Source organism: Passer domesticus, chromosome 4 (assembly GCF_036417665.1).
Source record: "Passer domesticus isolate bPasDom1 chromosome 4, bPasDom1.hap1, whole genome shotgun sequence".
NCBI lineage: Eukaryota > Metazoa > Chordata > Aves > Passeriformes > Passeridae > Passer > Passer domesticus.
The window spans coordinates 52,759,033-52,776,496 of record NC_087477.1 but is presented as its reverse complement, the minus strand read 5'-3'; the positions used below and the strand labels follow the sequence as shown (position 1 = coordinate 52,776,496).

Sequence of the window (17,464 nt, the reverse complement as noted above, 5' to 3'; positions counted from 1 at the left end):
ACTAGAGTACAAATCAGCATGGGAGATGGTGTAAAAATCTGCCTCAGGTGAGTTCCCAAAATGAAGGTGCCATGAACTAAAATTAGAAATAAAGGCTACAGCTATATGTTTTAAAAAATATTTATTTTCTGACTCAGATCTCAGTTTAAAACCTTGAAACTGTTCTAGCTAATGCCAAGTATTATGATCCCTTTAGTGCAATATATCATAATATTTGCAAAGGTCGCAATTTCTCTCACATAGAAAATTAACTTTCAGTATACAATGCAGGATAGTACTACCATTTTTAAAATTGTTTTAGATCTGCAAACTCTACAGGACTTTGTATAGTTAAAATACTTTGGTACCTGCAGCTTTTATAGGTTGTGTGTCAAGCTGAGTCCTCAAAGGATGCTCTCAGACTGTAGATTAGGCCTGCCAGCAGTGTTTAAAGTTGCCAGAGAAACTCTCAAAAAACAAGTAGACTTAGAAAGGTGCAGCTCTCCCTCTGCCTCTGGGTTTTTGTATGTGAAAGACAATGAGGTAAGATAGGTAATCATCTCTTCTTAAGAGGTAGTAAAGAGGAAATACTGTGCATGTGGGTTATCTGTGTCTAGCCAACATGTACAACTGTATTTTGTCACAAAGTATGGAAATAGACAGCCCAGAGGGAGCTTGTGTGGTTCAAGTTAATGTATCTTGCTGTTTGTGCTCCTGTTTGCACTGAATTTCAGTGCTTACCTGTTGAAACTTTAGGAGCAAGCAGAAGTGTGCTATGACTCACTGAGTGACATTTTGTAAACACTCCTACTCAGAGAAAGGTTAAACCCCTTAAAAGTATATATGAAAATAGAAGCATTCAGGTTACTCAGTATTGTTACATTATTACAGTCTCAAGAGATGCTGCTTCTTTGTACCATACTGCAGGTACAGGAGAAATAACTGTATCTATTATAACAGAGAAATTTCTATTTGCTAGTATGAAACCAGTGGAGGTAAATTTTATTGTCCAAGTTTCTTACGCGAAGAAGTTACAAACTGAAGAATTCTGAACTGCATCTTCAGAGATAATCACCTGATATTTTTTTAATATTTCTTTTCCTGGGTTCCTAAGTGTCCTGTTGTTCTAGAGATCACTCTCTGAAACTGAGGTTGCAAAGCATTTTTTCTGTTATTTGAATTCCTCAGATGAGTTGAACATTTGGTTTAGTGTTGATGTGCTGTAGGAGTAAAATGTCTATAGCAGATGTTTATGAAAGTGTTTCTTTTGATAGTCTTATAGCTGTAGAAATGTGCATGAAGGAAAATAAACCCGGAATTAAAAATAAAAAATCTAAATCAATTCATTGAGTACATTTCTGAGTTTTAGGTATTGCCAATAGGTAGTGTGATACGGAAGAAAGAGGAAACTTGTTTCAGCATTCTGGGGACAGATGTGAAGCAAAGAAAACTGGGCATGTATTTTTTAAGTTCTGCATCACAAGTATTGCTTTAGACAAGGGCTGAACTCCACCTCCCTATAGTGAGTTTAGAATTAGAGGACTAGGTAAAAAAATGGGCATTGGAATATAATTTGCAGCATTAGTTTGGACATTTTGTAATCAGCTTTTAATAATTAAAAATAGAGGTATTTTTACCCATTTATGCAAATGTATGGGTGTAATTTGACTGTTGATTACTAAACTCTGCTATGTATTAACACAATGAATTTATTCACTTATCTCTGAGTCTCCTTATCTGTGTCTTGACTGTAGAAGCAAGGCCAGGACTCTGGTGTCGTTAGTAATCGCACACCACACCACTCCCCACATATCTTGCATTAAAATGAGAGATGACTGATTTTGAAACCCATGCTAGAGTCACCTGTTTACTTTATTTAAATTGGATACCAGCTGTGTTCTTCAGGCCTGACATTTTACAATTTGATGGAAGAGAAGCATTACAAAGGACCAGCAGATGGCTGCAGCAAAGGCTGCTCTTCAGACCTTCAATTCACATCAAGACTGATGACATTTATCTGTCTCTCAGGTGTGGCTCCACAGCCCAAGACAGCCACAGTCGAGCTAGTTTTTCATCAATCTAATTGATTAAGTAGTTGTTTGGCTTTTAATCTGCCTGACTTCTGCTAGCATTTCTTGGGCTGTATCAATAACAAACCTAATCTGAAGCATGCTGAATGGAACCAGTATTAAGTTTTCTGGAATGCCTTCAGCCTTGTCATTCTCATATTTTTCACAGTGAAAAATATAAGAAAATATGATTCATAGATGAAAATGCATGCACAGTGAAAAATATGGATTAGTAGTAGCCAGTTGTATGTGTTTGAGATTACCAACATTCCATGTTTTTCAAGTGGTGGAAATCAGTTTTCAAAACCAACGCTGTTTTAAATCACAATTTCAGCCACTCTTTCCCAGAGAGATGATTATATATATGAAAGTATTCTAGAGCCAGGCAGAATAGAAGTTGTACTCTACAAAGACAAGAAGCTTCATGCTGGGAATCAGCCCCTAGAATTGCTGCATTCCTTCTGTCTGCATTGTAAGAATAATAGCTTTATATTCTTTTTAAGAATTTGGCTTGATAAAATCAGCTATTATTTGCCAATCACAATGAATTAAAATCTTTAAAATCTCAGTTTCATTAGCTCTCTGGATGCACCCTGAATATCTGTCCTTGTGTTGTCCATCCCTTCTTTTCTCAAGCATGCAAGAAATCTCCTCAGTTCAGACTCAGAAGATTTACTAGATTTTCCAACTCCCCAAGATTTCCTGGTATTTTAACATATAGAGATTAATTTACACATTTTAATTCAATCATATGTATCTTTTCTTCTGGGGATGTTGAGAGGACAAGTGGTCTCAAGAACTTCAGAGCTTCTTTTTAGCTCTTCCTCATAATTACAGCATGATCTCCTGGCTCCTGTCTTTTGCCAGAGGTCTTGATATGATGATCTGATGACATAGATGATGAAAATCATCATGAATGATGATTCTGTCTCTTCTTTATGTACCTGTGAGGTGAAATTACAGTTTCTTATATGGGTATGTAAATGGCAACATCTTAAATATATTATGCTGTATAATCATCCTAATTTTTCATGACATTATTTTTAATAATATTGCATTGTTTGAAGTTTCCATTGGCAAATTAGTTCTCTATGAAAATACTGTGTCCTTTTACAGTCATACACTCAGTTATTGATTATTTTAATTAAGAGGTAAACTGTTCACATGTCCTCTGTGAAAAGATTAAGTTAGGTGGTCTTCAATTGTAGATTTGAAACATTGAACATTGCTGTGAAGAAGATTTCAATTTTAAGCTGTTTGACTAAGTTTCTTCACTGTTTTGACTGCAGATTTTACCAGCAGCTATTGCCTATTTTTGTGTACCCTAGAGATCCAATGATGCTAAAGATTTATTTTGAATCAATTGGAACAAGTGATAGATATCTGCTCACACACTTAAGATTCTTTTCTGTAATGCTTATTCATAGGGATGGTCCCATTGACCTCAGTAAGGTTATTTGTGTAAATTCTAGTTGATCTCAACAAGAATTATGCAACTGGAACCCCAGTGACCTCTTGTAAGTAGCATAATCTGGGTTGTGTTCCAAGTCTTCCATAAGGGCTTTAGAAGATATTTTCAGATTTTGGATTAAAATGCCAAAATGGCATTTTAATCTGATGGCTTGAAACATTTTTTGAATGATTAAAGACATCTGCCTAGTCTAAGCATAGGAAATAACCATATTACTGATAACAAGGTGATATGGATGACTGAATGTTTCTTTTTAAAGTGGTATTTGTTACATATAGTGTCTTACTGTCCTCTGTTTTACATAAATTTAAAATCCCAAACAGTCTTTCCCAGTAGCTATTCCAGATGTCCTCAGCCCTATCAACAGTGAAACCCTCAGTGCTGAAGTAGGCAGTATTTTGAATACTTAGGAATTAATGGAAAGCTTGTGGTTTAATAGGCACTGTAGAAGGATTTGGGCAGCTGTTTAACAAATATTAGATGCCAACATGCTTTAGTTCATAAAGAAGTTGCAGATGCAAAAAGCCAGTTGCAGGACTAGTTTAAACTGAGTGCCCTGTGACAGATTTGAAATGACAGAACATAAGGCTCATACGTTGTGTGGCAGTTTTCAGAAGCACTCTCATGAAACTGTTCCCTTCTACTTTTAAGGAACTGTGCTGAATCCAAACTGGCATGTTTTGTTTCAGTATGTCCTGTTCTTGTGCTCCCAGTCTTTGTTCCCCAGATTTATACCAGTTACCCTAACAGTCCTTATGTCCTCTAATGTAAAAAGACTTCTATGCATACACCTTATAGAGTAGGTTGTGACAGGGTGCTTCCAGGGTGCTTGGAAATTCTAAGATCATCCAAATATTTTTATTAGAGAGGCAGTGGAGAAGATGTATTCAGTCACGAGAGGCAAAAAAATCTACCACCTGTTACTTGCAGATCATATGAATAGTCATTAAGTGTGTTTCTGTATAGCTGGCAGTCCTCCTCATCTTTATGTTACAGTTAGTTTCAAAGCCATACCAATCCTTGACAAAATAAGTGTAACATTTACCAAGATCAGACTTGCAGATACATGTTTGCTTTGAAAACTACATGGACATGACATTCTCTAGCCTCATATTTATGTGAAGAATAAAATAGCGTGAACCCTCTCAATGCACAATGGAGATCATTAATATATGCAGTCCATTATGAATATTCATCCTCAGCACACTATGGTTTCTGGCATTGCTTCCACTAGTATTTTATGCATTCCTTTCTTTCTTGTTGTCCTACTCTAATGTAGAGCATGGTTGATTTATTTCCTAATCCTTGTAAATGTGAACTTCCTCGGGTGGCTGAAAACCTTACACTTCTGTAATTCCCCTACACCCAGCAAGAGGCAAAGGGAAAAGTTCTTTATTCGTTAAGTAATCTGTTTCTTTTCTTATTTTTTTTTCCTCAAATCTCAGCTTGGAAACCAGAAAGTAACTGCCCCTGTGATGGAGGTAAATGCTTCACAGACACACAGACAAACATCAACAGAAGCTTCTCCACTGCCTCTTCCTTCTCCTGTGGTACCAGTTAACAGAGCCTCTTTCTCACCAGACAGTGGCACCCACCTAGTACCATATTCTTTGCCAACGCTTGACGATTTTTTGCCTTCACGCTTTTCTAAACCCCCAGCCCTGTCCCAGTGCCTGTGCCAATGCCCGTGCCCGGCTGCTGCCAGCGCTGCGCAGAGGAGCGGAGCAGCCTCTGTGAGCGCCGACTCTGCCCTGAGCGAGGGCTCCTCGCGCACGGCGAGCGAGTCCTCCACAGCCATCCTAGATGAGCTGCAGACTTGTAGCTATGACACCACTGACTGCTCTGAAACACCTTCCCCAACCTTGAGCCAGATGTCTGCTGTGTCAGATGGCACCACCTTAACCAACACTGCTGCCACTTCTCATGTAATTATGTTTCCTTTTTTCCTCCTCCATTTTGTTCAAACAGGTTGTCAGAGGGGCACAGAATTCGACCTTGTCTGTTATCCCATTACACAAACAAGTATTTTGGTAGTAATTTTCCATGGTCACAGTCTGACAGTGTTTTGTAACAATTGTTAAAACAAAAAAAATCATTGGCATAGCAGATTTGGGAGTAGGAAATGATTGCTGCACAGTTGTGTGGTCAGCTAAGGTGTATCAAATGCTTTGCTTAAAAGAAAATAAATTCAAGAAATACTTGTTCCAAATGTATTAAAAGCAAGCATTCCATTGAGTTTGAAGAGATTTGTTGAAAATAATCTTAACAGTTTACAGGTTTTTGGAGTCTGGACTACCACCATTTTTGATTTACACTGAGAAGCAGATTACAATAATGTTATTTGTAAATTCGTAGTAAATGTTCACCATATTTAATGCAGTTTTATCCTCAGCCATGATGACTGACTGCACAAAACTGGTTTTCTCTCCTCTAATTAACCTTTTCCTCTCCTAAGCACAGTATCTTATAGGACTGAACTGCATAAATAATCTTGAACTATTCAAGTGTCCTGTTACTTCTCTCTTGGTGAAGTCAAGGGAAAAACCAGTATGCAATTAGACACTTTATACATACATTCACTTTTCTGTATCTTAGTATACTCATATATGGGGAGAAAGAAGGTATGGAATCTGGGTCAAACCCAGATCACTTTTGATTTCTTTTGAGATTATCCACATGATTAAAATGAGTCAGAACAAAGCCTTCATTTAAATTGAGCAATTCATTCCTGAATTGCAAAACAGAGAGATGTTCTCAATCCAAAGTTTTACTGGGTCACACCAGTGTTCAAACTTTGTATAAATACTTCAGCATACAATAATTTTTAAGCCTGAAAAGAAAAAACAGTGTGTATATATATATATTAAGCTTTGTGTATAATTTATAAAAAATACTTTGAGTCCAACCTTGCACATAGTCACCTGGAAAGTCAATTATTGGTTGTCATTGCTGTGGATGCTGCTAAAAAATAACACTAATAGCAGGCATGTAAAAGTTTTAATTCTTAACTTCTGCAACACAGCTCTGAAAACACTGTTTTTTTAAAAGAATCATTACTATGGATCTGCATACAACACAGTACTTGTAGCCAAAGACACCATAATAAGTATAGACTGGTCAGACAGAGTTACCACATGACCATTTGCTAGCTATGGGAAGCATGGAATGTTTATATTTTCTTGTAGCCTACTTCTAAAATTGTCAGCTAACTGTATTTGTTTTCTTTGAGCATCCTTTTTTGCAAGCTCAAGTGAGCAGTTGCTCCTTCTTTCCCTTTTTGGGTTAGTCTCCCAGTAGAAGGCTGTGTAGTAGTCAGGTCTGACCACCACCTTGTCTTTTAGACGTGGCAGGGGTGAGCGTGACGTTTGTTCACTGTTAATGGACAAAGCCAAATAAAAAGACACCCACCCAAGAGTAAAAATGCCCAAGTAGTCCTAAGAACCCCACAGAAATTAAACTGCTGGCAAAACCCAACTCTGCAGTATAGAAAAGTCATCATCTCCCACTCTCTGTAGAGAAGGGCTAGATGGCTAAAAATGCATCCATGAAATGAAAAAACATTGGGGAAGCTGGTGGCACACACACACACACACACAGGTAGTGGCTCTAATTCTGGAATGGTCTTCATTCTCAGAGTGCTGTTGATTTTGTAGGTGAAAACTACTGGGAAAATGATAAAAGTAATATAGGATTGGGCCATCCACCACTCTACCTGCATAAGATATAACCCTGCTTTAAAGACTTTATGTCCACATAGGGGATGTTTGTTTATTTTTTAGTTTCTTAATGAGACTAGACAAAAAAGTTCTAAAACAACTTCTAAGAAGAAGCAGCAGCATCAGGAAGAGCTGAGTCAACAAAACTGACAAATATTCTAGGCAAAAGGCAGAGCTAAAGGTAAAACTGGTCAATTTTCTTTACCTTTAGTCACAGATTATGGATTCTTTGAAAACCTGAAGTATGAGAGTTGCAATTCTTATTTGGGCCTATGCTTAGAATTGGAGTTAAAATTAGAGAATAGCTGGTTTTGGAAATTATTTTTTCTGGTTGTATTCCAATTATGAACATTTTCCCTATGAAATTATTTCTGCGGGTTCTTCTTTTTTATGTAGTTTGAAATTGTGGAATCTAATGGAAACTTGGAGGTGGCAGTACACACTAGATTTTTGCTTTTTCCCAAGTTCCATGGCTGTCTTGAGCTTCAATTGATTCTGAGTATTTTAACCTAATTCACTGTCTTGAGGTCAGGTGTGTGCTGTGCAGCATTCTTGCAAAGAGCTGCTGAGACGTTCATACTGGGACCTCTTCTCCCTGTCTCAGCAGAGGGAAGGTTAGAAAGCACTCCAGTCCCAGATGGATGCCACCTTCTGTTCTGATTCAGAAATCCGGAGAGCTATTCTTTCTGATGCTCAGACAAATTAGAGGAATTTTAAACCTGATAACTCATAAGAATTTTTACAAGATCTTGATTGTCTTGCTGCAGAAGTAGGTGGCTCTACTTGCAGTGGAGGACAGGTTAAGTATACTGGAGGGAAAAAAAATTAATGGAGGTTGCTAGGGAAAGGAACATCATGAAAAATTATATTCTTAGTAAACTGGAAAATAGGTGCATTTTGGTTGAATAGGGTTTTTTTTCCATATTGTCTTCTTTTCCCACAAAGATTACCTAGGAAAGCAAAATGTCTAATTCATGAATAGACATCTTCAAGGATTTCACTTCCTTGTAAAATCTGGGAATAAAATCTGTCACCTTGACCTAAAGTGTCACATTCTCAGATTGAAATATCAGTAACTACTAAATTATTCCACAGGAATAAAAGGCCTTTGGTAAAACTATCTTCTGTAGCTAACCCTGTAAACCATGAAAGATGCAGCAGATGAACAATGAAATAGCCACCTTCACAGACATTTTCCTCAAAGAGAAAAGCATTAGAAACCAAGAAATTATAGCTGAGCTGAGATCTTATCTAAGACCTTCAGAAGCAAGACTAAAAATGTCATATATGAACATGCCACATACACATTCAGGACTGATGTCCTCCAACTACTTGTGTGGGTCCTGTTTTCATGATATTTTGTACTACTTAGTGTACTTAGCCTTACTGTCTATCTGAGATATTTGGTAAAGTCCTCAGGAATATCTCGGTCTTTTATTACAGAAATTCATAGGAGTGTCTTTCCAGTCTGCAAAGAACTCACACCAGTTCTGCTCAGAGAAACAAAACCATAGTAAATTAGTAAGAAGGTGTAAGCCTCTGCATAGTTGCACCCTGCCTTCCCTAGAAACAAGCTTTCCCACAAAGACAGTATGTAGGAAAAGAGAATGGGTGAACACGTAAAGCAGAGGAGAGATGGCTGGCCTCAGTTTGAAACCTTATCTGAAAATATGCCTGCATACTTATTGAATTGCTGTCTTTGAGTTATGTAGCTTTTCTATTCTTACATCTCCAAAACTGGTTTTTTGGGTTTTTTTGGTTTTGGTTGGTTTGTTTTTTTTTTTTTTTTGAGGAGAGGATCACATAAGAAAAGCCAACTTACTTTTGGTTCTGGAGTTTATTAAGAGAGGGCACGTTTGAACACAAAACTTTCAATGGAGACATCACCACAATAGAAACTTTTCAGCTCATTTCTGAAAGCAGACATCCTTAAAATGAGAAACTCCTAAACGTATCTAGGAGTTCACATGATGTCTGCACAGGACCAGAAATTGTTTTTTCTCTCTTAGCTATGGGAGGCCAAGATGTTAAAAATTTGAAATCAATTCAGTAATCTCCAAAATACAAATGCATACAGAAGGTCATGGATAATTTAATTTTTATTTGTAAAAATAATATGCATTTTAATATGGTTTTATTTATGCTTTGCTGCTTCAGGTAGTCTCTTGTTTACATCTGCAGCATGTTTTAGCTCATTTGTTATATAAAATTGAGCAAATTTTGTAGTTCTTCTAATTCAGATTTAAAGAACAGTTCTGCATTAAAGGAGATGTTGCAAAGAGCTTCACTTGCTTTTCTGCTGAAATATTCACTACCCTCTTATTTCATTCAATGCTTTCTCAGTATCTCAGTCTTGATTCTTTCAATACTCCATGTAAAAGTGATGCAGCCCCAGTGCAGGGATTCTAAACCTGGGGGCAGTTTCCTCTTGTGAAGGGCCTCTAGTGACTAAAGCCTAAATGGCTTTAGGTGCTTGCTGCTTTTGCCAGTTTCCTTACCTCTCCCATTTTTTATTTTGTTCTGTCATTTTATGGATGTGGGTTGTTGTTTTTTTTTAATTAGTGCTATTTATTTTTATTGTGATAGATTACACATCAGCATGCCACAGTCACTCCAGCTGGCTTCCATATTTTACAGAAAATTTTTTCACTCTTCTCAGCTAGTCCTAATGAGACTTTTCCCTTCAGTCTGCCCAGAAGTTCCCATTAATATCCATAGTGCTTGAGCATGGGCACTAAGGGAATATGTCTCTTGGTGTGAGGGATCTGTGGCAGACAGCCTTTGTCACACAGTGTTGGGAGCTTTTACTGCCACCTTCGTTTTATATTGCTGTCAGACATCTGCAAACCTTGTTTGTGCCATCCTCATTGCCTTGACCGTGATCTCTCTGTCACCTCCCCAAGACAGCATGCGTCACAGCCAGCACTGACAAGGAGAGAAGAGGGGAGGTACAAGGTATAGAAGGACCACACTCTGCTCCCTGTGTGATAGGTTTTGTGTTTCAGTGAATGCAGATGCCATTATGGCTGTGTACCTGACAACTGGTAATTGTTGCGTGGATGACAGTCTTGCATCGCTCTTTCTTTGGGATTGCAGTGGAGACCTTTGTGTGTAGTTTAATGGGATATTGTTTTGTCTCTCTCAGGCTCAGATCACAGTGAATGGGAATTCTGGCACTGCTGCCAGCCCAGTGAGTCACTTTCAAAGGCCTTTTTCCCCTTCTTCAGCTTACCCTCCACCAGCTTCACTCAATTCCAACATTGTTATCATGCAGCATGGCAGGATGATGGGTAAGCCTCACACAGAATGTTTGCTTTATACATTACACAACGTATTCTGATTCATGTGGCAAAGACTGCAAACAATTGCAGAGTGCTTCATAATGGAGGTATTGTCTATTCATCTACCTTGGGAAGTAAATGCAAAGAAATAATAGCATTTATTGTAAGCTACAGTAGTGATCCTGAACTGGAGTTACTGTTAAGTTTTCTAACCTAGGTGTGTGAGCTAACCTCTTGCCAATTTCTACTGGCTTTGCCAAGGAAAGGGCGTCTATCAAAATAGCTCAACCTGTCCAGCCCTTTCAGATTTTGCCATAAGAAACCGAGGGCCCACTTTGTACTTTGCTCCTCCCTACAACTTCCATAATTCTTTAGCAGAAATACTGTCAACAAAGGGAGTGGCTCTGGGCTTTTAAAAACCTAAAGCCACATCAATCTCAAACTTGTTCATGTATTTTTTTAGGGCATCTTTAATTTAAAAATTAAACGCAAACTAAATACTATCAGCCTTAGGCTCTTTGCCAGTATAATCCTGTTTTGCCAAGAGAATAATTTACTTGCTTTTTCTACCAGTGTTGTGCATATTTAGAAAAGATTATACATGCAAAATAACTTGAATGTGGTCCCACAGTTTGCATTTTTTTTGTGCTTGCAGGGAAATTAGGTGACAGTTCTTGCTCTGAGACATCTTAGACAAATGCTGCTGTCATCATAGTGATAAGTACAAAAATTGTATACATGGGTTACTCCACATCCCAGAATTCTAGGGTTTTTGAGTGCTTCTGGTTTGCTGATCTAAAGATCTATCAATACTGGTGTGGATAAACTTAAAATATGTATTTTCCCAAGACTTTCACTCTTGTATGATGCTGAAGTTCAGTGTTCCACAGTAACAGCCTAATTTAATTCTCTTTGCTCATGTAGAAATACCCCTGATGGCCTCAGTTTGAGACCTATGAAGAATGAAGGATCAAATCCAAAATGTTTTCTAAATTTAACATCGTGCATTTTGGGAAAAAGTTCCAAATATCCAGACGTTTGCCACACAGAGTTGCCCCTCGCCATATATGTGTAGCACTGTATTATTTACAGGATTTCAGACTTGAGTAAACAGCTGAAACAGCCATGCCAAATCCAGCACTGCAATGGGAGTGAGCAGAAATATTCAAATTAAAATTAGAGCTTTCACTCACCGGAGCTCCTTTTGCAGGCTCATATTACAACTCATATTTTTCTTCAGAATAATCAGTGGATATTAATGCCACATGAAAGTCAATTGTTATTGTCACCATTAGTGTTAGAACATATATTTACACTCCCTGCATTCATTTATCCTGCAGTGGAACTGTCTCACTGGTCCTGCATTTATAAAATAGAGGCTTTATAATAGCAGCCCACTAATTTACAGGAACCTGCTGCTTGAAGGAGCAGGGCTCTTTTTCCTGTATACAGGAAAGAGTGTATTTTCTGCAGAAGTACAAATTTTCATGTCACATCCCAGCACTGAGGTGTTTTTTGTTGTTTTGTTCAGCATTTTAGAAGGAAATGGTAATAGTGATGTATTAATTTCATTAGTTATAAAGAAAGATTTGAGGGGGAAGGGTAGAAATATTGCAGGTCACTATAAAACAGTAGCAGCTTGAACACTTCACCTGACTTGCTGTAGGTGGATCATCAGATTGCTCTGCAGGTGCCAGGTTACCAAAAACCATTTTTATGGATTATACGTGGAGTCCCATAAACATCAACACACATTAGGGGAACAACACTGCATGTCAGAATTTTTTTCTGAAAAATATTCATGCATCAAAACTTCTCTTTTCTTAGTACATATCACATAAGTTTTTGTGCAAGGCTGTCTTCTGTGCTTACAGAACAGCAATTTTCTATAGTTTGCTAGACTCAGTGGGTGGAAGTTTTGAAATTATGTCACTGGTTTCCAGAGAATGGGTAGAAAAGGTGCAAAAGTTTGATTTATAGGAGAAAGGCTGCTGCACCTTTCTCAACAGATTTTGCTGTGTTTGTGGGGTTTTTTTCTATTTTTATTGAGCAAGATGTTGTGAAAAAGTACTTCTACTCTAATTCTGAGTTTAATAGTTTGTCTAGTCCTTAAATACGTTTATAATTCTGTTAATGTAACATTAAGTAGGGCAAATCCCTATTTAAGATATTTCTTATAAAAATGTATATGTATGTGATTAAGATTGTCAGCCTTTGTACAGTGTACTGAAATGGGGAAGTATGTTTTAACTGCCAAGTATGATTATTGTGTCATTACACAATTTTCTGTCATGTTATCTTTACAGAGTCCACAGAGACATACTCACAGCATGTTCAAAATGTTGGCACCACCACCACCACCAGTACAATACCAATCTGTAGATCCTCAGAAGAAGAAAAAAAAATTACAGTAATTAAAGCTCCACATTATGCAGGGATTGGCCCGGTAGATGAATCTGGAATCCCTACAGCAATTAGAACGGTAGGAAATTCTGGGAAATCTGTGTATGAACTCATACAATGAACTGATTCTTGGTAATGGGTTTTTCACATTCTTCTACTCTTATATAATTTGGAATAGAGCGTGTGTAATCAGCAGCCTTGTGAATATAATATTGTGTGTTGACGAAAAGGAGAATGCTGATGGGAGCATAATTGGGCAACCTCATGTTTCTAGTTTTAATTAGAAGCAGCCAAAATTTTGTGTCTTTCTTGTGTCTCTTGTAGTTCTTGCCTTTTGGAGATGCACGGTAATTGCATTTGGTTTATTTCTGAAATAAAGTTTATGCATACTATATATATGTATATGTGCGTGTGTGCAAATGATTGTATATACATATGTGTGTGTATATGTAAAAATCTTACACTTCTGCATTTTTTGGGGCAGTGTTCTCATGTCATCAGGGTCATGCAGAAATGTGCAGTTTTGTTCTGATGGCAATGTAAGGGGTTAGCATTTTCGTGACAGTGCAGTAAATAATCATTGTGCCCTTGAGTGGCACATAAGCGAATAGCTGGGGAGCCCTTCCATTGTGAGCAGCCCAGTTTTGATCATCTGCCGCTGGTCACTGCCTGAGTGGTCCCAGGATGTCAAACTGAGGAGTTTTGTTTTCACTATGCTGAAGCATTCTTTCCACTCTGCTGTCAGGGCAGCCTCTTCTGGCTGCTCCGGAGAGCGCAGAGGCGGCTGCACTGGGTCTGTGAAGGCAGCACTTACTGGCCTGCCCAGCCAGAGAAGGACTGCTGTGCTGCACGGACAAAGTGAGAAGAGTGGGAGCCAGGATGAAAGCGGCAGAGCCCTTGCAGGTGAAGTCTTAGTGAGGTGCAGGGATGTAGCAGCTGTTGGATGTATCCTGTCTGTCAGTACTGACTTATGGGGCTATGTTGTATTGCCAAAAAATTGCTTCAAGGGACTGAAAAATTAGAGGGGAAACCAGGAATCAATGGAGAAAATCAATAGGAAAAAATCAGGATAAGTGGCAAGATGGGGACAATTTTTATAAGAATGGGGGAGAAACTCTGGCATTTCTTGCTTTATTTTTGACATAAAAAAGTAATATGATCAGAATCTTTTAAAAATGAAGACTTTTTTTCCAGCAATACTCTAGCTTTCTGTCCTATTTTTAAGTAAGTAGTCCCTTTGCTTTATATTGGATATGGTAATTGGTTTTGTCTTTTTTAGTAGCAGATTGTTCTAATAGGGTGCATATCAGTTATATAAGATTATAACAGAAATCCCCCTTAAGTGTGCCTAATGAAGCTGGCAATCTGCCAAACTATATTTAACTTTCAGGTTAAATATGATCTGAGTCTTTCAGATTTTTCTCCTAAAAATATAATTCTGTTTGAATTAGGACATTTTCCTCCCGGTTTTGCTCTGTTTTTTTCATGTGTTTCAATTTCAAGAAATCTTATATCCTGATATCTTTCTATTATAGAAATAATTCTCACAATGAGATATAAGTTAAAACTTTATGCTAGCATGTGTATGTGTAAGAGTGTGTCTGATATGCCATTTTGCATCCTTATTCTCCTTCCTTAAGGCATAGCTGGTAGTAAAATTGTTTTCAAGGTACTTTTTTGAGATTTCTTTCTAAGTGTGCACGAGTACATTTGAGCCCTGTGTATCCCAGGTGAGCAAGAACAAAGTTGGTATAATTGTCAGCAAGACTCAAATATGCTGCACCTTGCAAAGGTGCTAAAACTGCATTTTCCATTAATAGTAGAAGGTAGAGTATATCACCTGTCCTTTCTCCAAGGTCAGTGAGCAATCCAAATGGGAATCTTCTCCCAAAAGGTTCACTCAGTCCATCTGAAGAGAGAATTTTTCAGATTAATTCAGTTTATCATTGCACATAAAGTTTAGAAGTTTCTTGCTCTTCCCTCTTTGCAAAAATGGCAACAGTCTATAAAAAAAGCAGTAAATGAAGATTCAGGGGTGATAGGTAACACACACTGTGTTCCAAAATGCTGTGCTGCTCAAAGTTTAGCATGTTATTAAGAACCCAGGAGTATCTGTGTTCCAGATTTGGAGTGCTTCTTAGGAGTAAAGATGTTTTGCAAGATGTGATTGTCTCCTCCAAGTCTGTCTTTGTGTCTGTCTGGTTTGTGACAGCTGTTTAGCCAAGGAAAAAACATATTCTTTCTATTCCTGCTAACCCATTTTGTATCAGGCTTCTGACAAGGGAAGGACTCCTATAGAGGTTTTTATTCACTCAGAACCCCCATCCCATGTTAACATGTTCCTTCTATGCCACTTTAGCTCCTTCTAGCTCTGGGAAATGCAAGTCTGAAAATTCAGATTGTTGTTAGGTTCTGCCTTTGTGCCAAGCCCTGCCCCAAAGATGGTAAAATTCCAAGACACTAAAAATGAAGTCTCTGAAAAAGAGAGGGTAAAATGCTGTTCGCTCAGAAACCATTCAGTCAAATATAGCACCATTTAACACCGATGGGGACCTGGAAAAGGAAAAGCCAGATTCATGGAAAGCTCTAAGACTGCACTGTTTTAGTTCATCCAAAATGATTTCTTTATATCTAATTATCAAAATTAATATGTAGACTGAAAAGGCCTCTACTTAATAAGAATGAAAAAAAAATCAAGTCCCACTAGATTTCTTTTCCATACTTAGTGGTGTAATATTTCATCTTGAAAAAAAACAATAAACAAAATGAAAAACCACTGAAAGTCTCAGAATATTCTGAATTGGAAGATCCACAAGGATCATCAAGTCCAGATCTTAAGTGAATAGCCCATATGAGGATCCAAGCATTATTAGCACCCTGTTCCCACCAGCTGAGCTAATCTCAGGGTCAGAGAGGCCTCCTTTAATTGCATACTTCCTGATGGATGATTACAATACTGCAGAGATTATGGACTCTCCTTAGAAGCAATTGCAGTTACTTCTTATGTCCTCAATGTGCTATTTGGCTGATTGTTTTTTCTTCACATACCATGATGCCGTTCCAACATTTAATTGCATCAGCCATAATATATGCAAAGCAGGATGGCATCTGAATGGCTTCGTGCATTGTGAATACTCGTAATTCCTCAAACAATGTTGGTGTGTGGGATTAGTGAATATAAATTGAGAAAATGAATTTCAAAATTAATGCATTATATTTTTTAATCCTGTCCGGTTTATAACATAAAGCCAAGTTACTGGCTGAGGCTGAAACCCCTAGGAGGGGTTTGCTGGGAGGATGATGAGAGAAAGAAACATTCAAATATCCAGAAACATGTTGGGAAACCTTCTCTACTCATGGAAGCTTCTCCATACCTGATGTCTATGTGGGAGCCTCCTTTGACTTCGTGGAGGACCAGGCAATGCTTGGCAAACAGCAGGGACATGGCAATAGTATTTATGCATTATTTGCAATTTGTTCACCTAACACTAGTTGGAAGACTCTTCTTGATCTAATACAATCAGAATGGCAGTCACAATATCATGGGATTGTTGCTGTGGGAAATGAGGAGATGCAGGGAGGTTATGCCCATCAGTGTGAATTCCTTCAGACCTCCTGGAATTGTAAACTTTTGAGCATTTATCATCCTGGAACACTAAACAGCATACTTGTTTCAAGCTAAATTATTCTAACCAGAGTTCCACTAGTATAGATATCTAATACCTTTAGGGAAACAATATTAATATGACCCAAATCTGCTTCTGAATAGCTTTCATTTGGCAGAACTCAGCATATTGGTAGGTGGGGGAAGGGACCTATTTTATCTTGAGACAAAACTGAATCTCCTTTACCTCTGCCTTGCAAGGCAGGCCTAGGTAAAAAGCATAACTCTATTTTTTTTCTTACCCAGGACATCTAATAATATTTAGTAGCAATTTTATGAGTCTTCAAAATACAGTAGCATTTCTGCCTAGTCCCTTATAGTAAGAGCTCACTATTGTGAACAAAACATATTAGCTATGTACAGATAACAAGTAATCATGGCAAAGGTGGGATTTAGTAAAGATGGCAGGGTAAGGTAAACACATGCACATCTGTCCAGTATTCTGTAGGGAAGAGTTTGTAGATTTTTGCTTTTTGTGGTAAAGAGGAGTAAGCAAAGTGATCGCAAATTTGGTATTTGCTGGTGCAAGATAATGCACTTTAAGAGAGGTCCTTTGAATTTTCCCTGTGTACCAGGAGGTTTGAACATAGTGGTTTTTGTGGTTGCCCAAAGAAGCTGTGGATGCCCCATCCCTGGAGGTGTTCAAGGCCACACTGGATAGAGCTCCAAGCAACCTGGCCTAGTGAAAGTTGTCCCTGTCCATGTGAGGGATGTTAGAACTTGATGATCTTTAAGGTCCCTTTCAACCCAGGCCATTCTATGATTCCGTGATTCTTTGCATTAAAACTTCTGCTTTTATGGCTACTGTGGGACAAGTACAATTTTAGCACCTAAGAAGGAAAATACTGAAAACATATTTGCCTTTGTGTTAATCCTTTCCT

General features: G+C 38.0%; 1 protein-coding gene and 1 long non-coding RNA gene across 42 annotated transcripts in view; one reads left to right on the top strand and one right to left on the bottom strand.

Moving 5' to 3' along the window:
• The window catches only part of SORBS2 (sorbin and SH3 domain containing 2), a 142,381-nt gene that overhangs the window by 77,882 nt on the left and 47,035 nt on the right, over positions 1-17,464 (top strand). For 16 of the 41 annotated variants that reach the window (XR_010361252.1, XM_064417935.1, XM_064417934.1 and 13 more), the window contains 3 exons: positions 4,965-5,444; positions 10,381-10,525; positions 12,823-12,998. Coding sequence is in view for 40 of the 41 variants with exons in the window: in XM_064417935.1 (XP_064274005.1) it covers positions 4,965-5,444; positions 10,381-10,525; positions 12,823-12,998 (801 nt within the window). In the remaining variant the exon portion in view is untranslated. Of the gene's footprint in view, positions 1-4,964; positions 5,445-10,380; positions 10,526-12,822; positions 12,999-13,777; positions 13,823-17,464 lie in introns of those variants that run through there. The other 25 variants (XM_064417920.1, XM_064417944.1, XM_064417930.1 and 22 more) reach the window with 4 other exon arrangements.
• LOC135299230 (uncharacterized) lies at positions 105-14,821 on the bottom strand. The gene is made up of 2 exons (XR_010361260.1): positions 14,760-14,821; positions 105-2,992 (listed from the first exon to the last, which is right to left on the bottom strand). It is a non-coding gene; the product is annotated as an uncharacterized LOC135299230 (long non-coding RNA).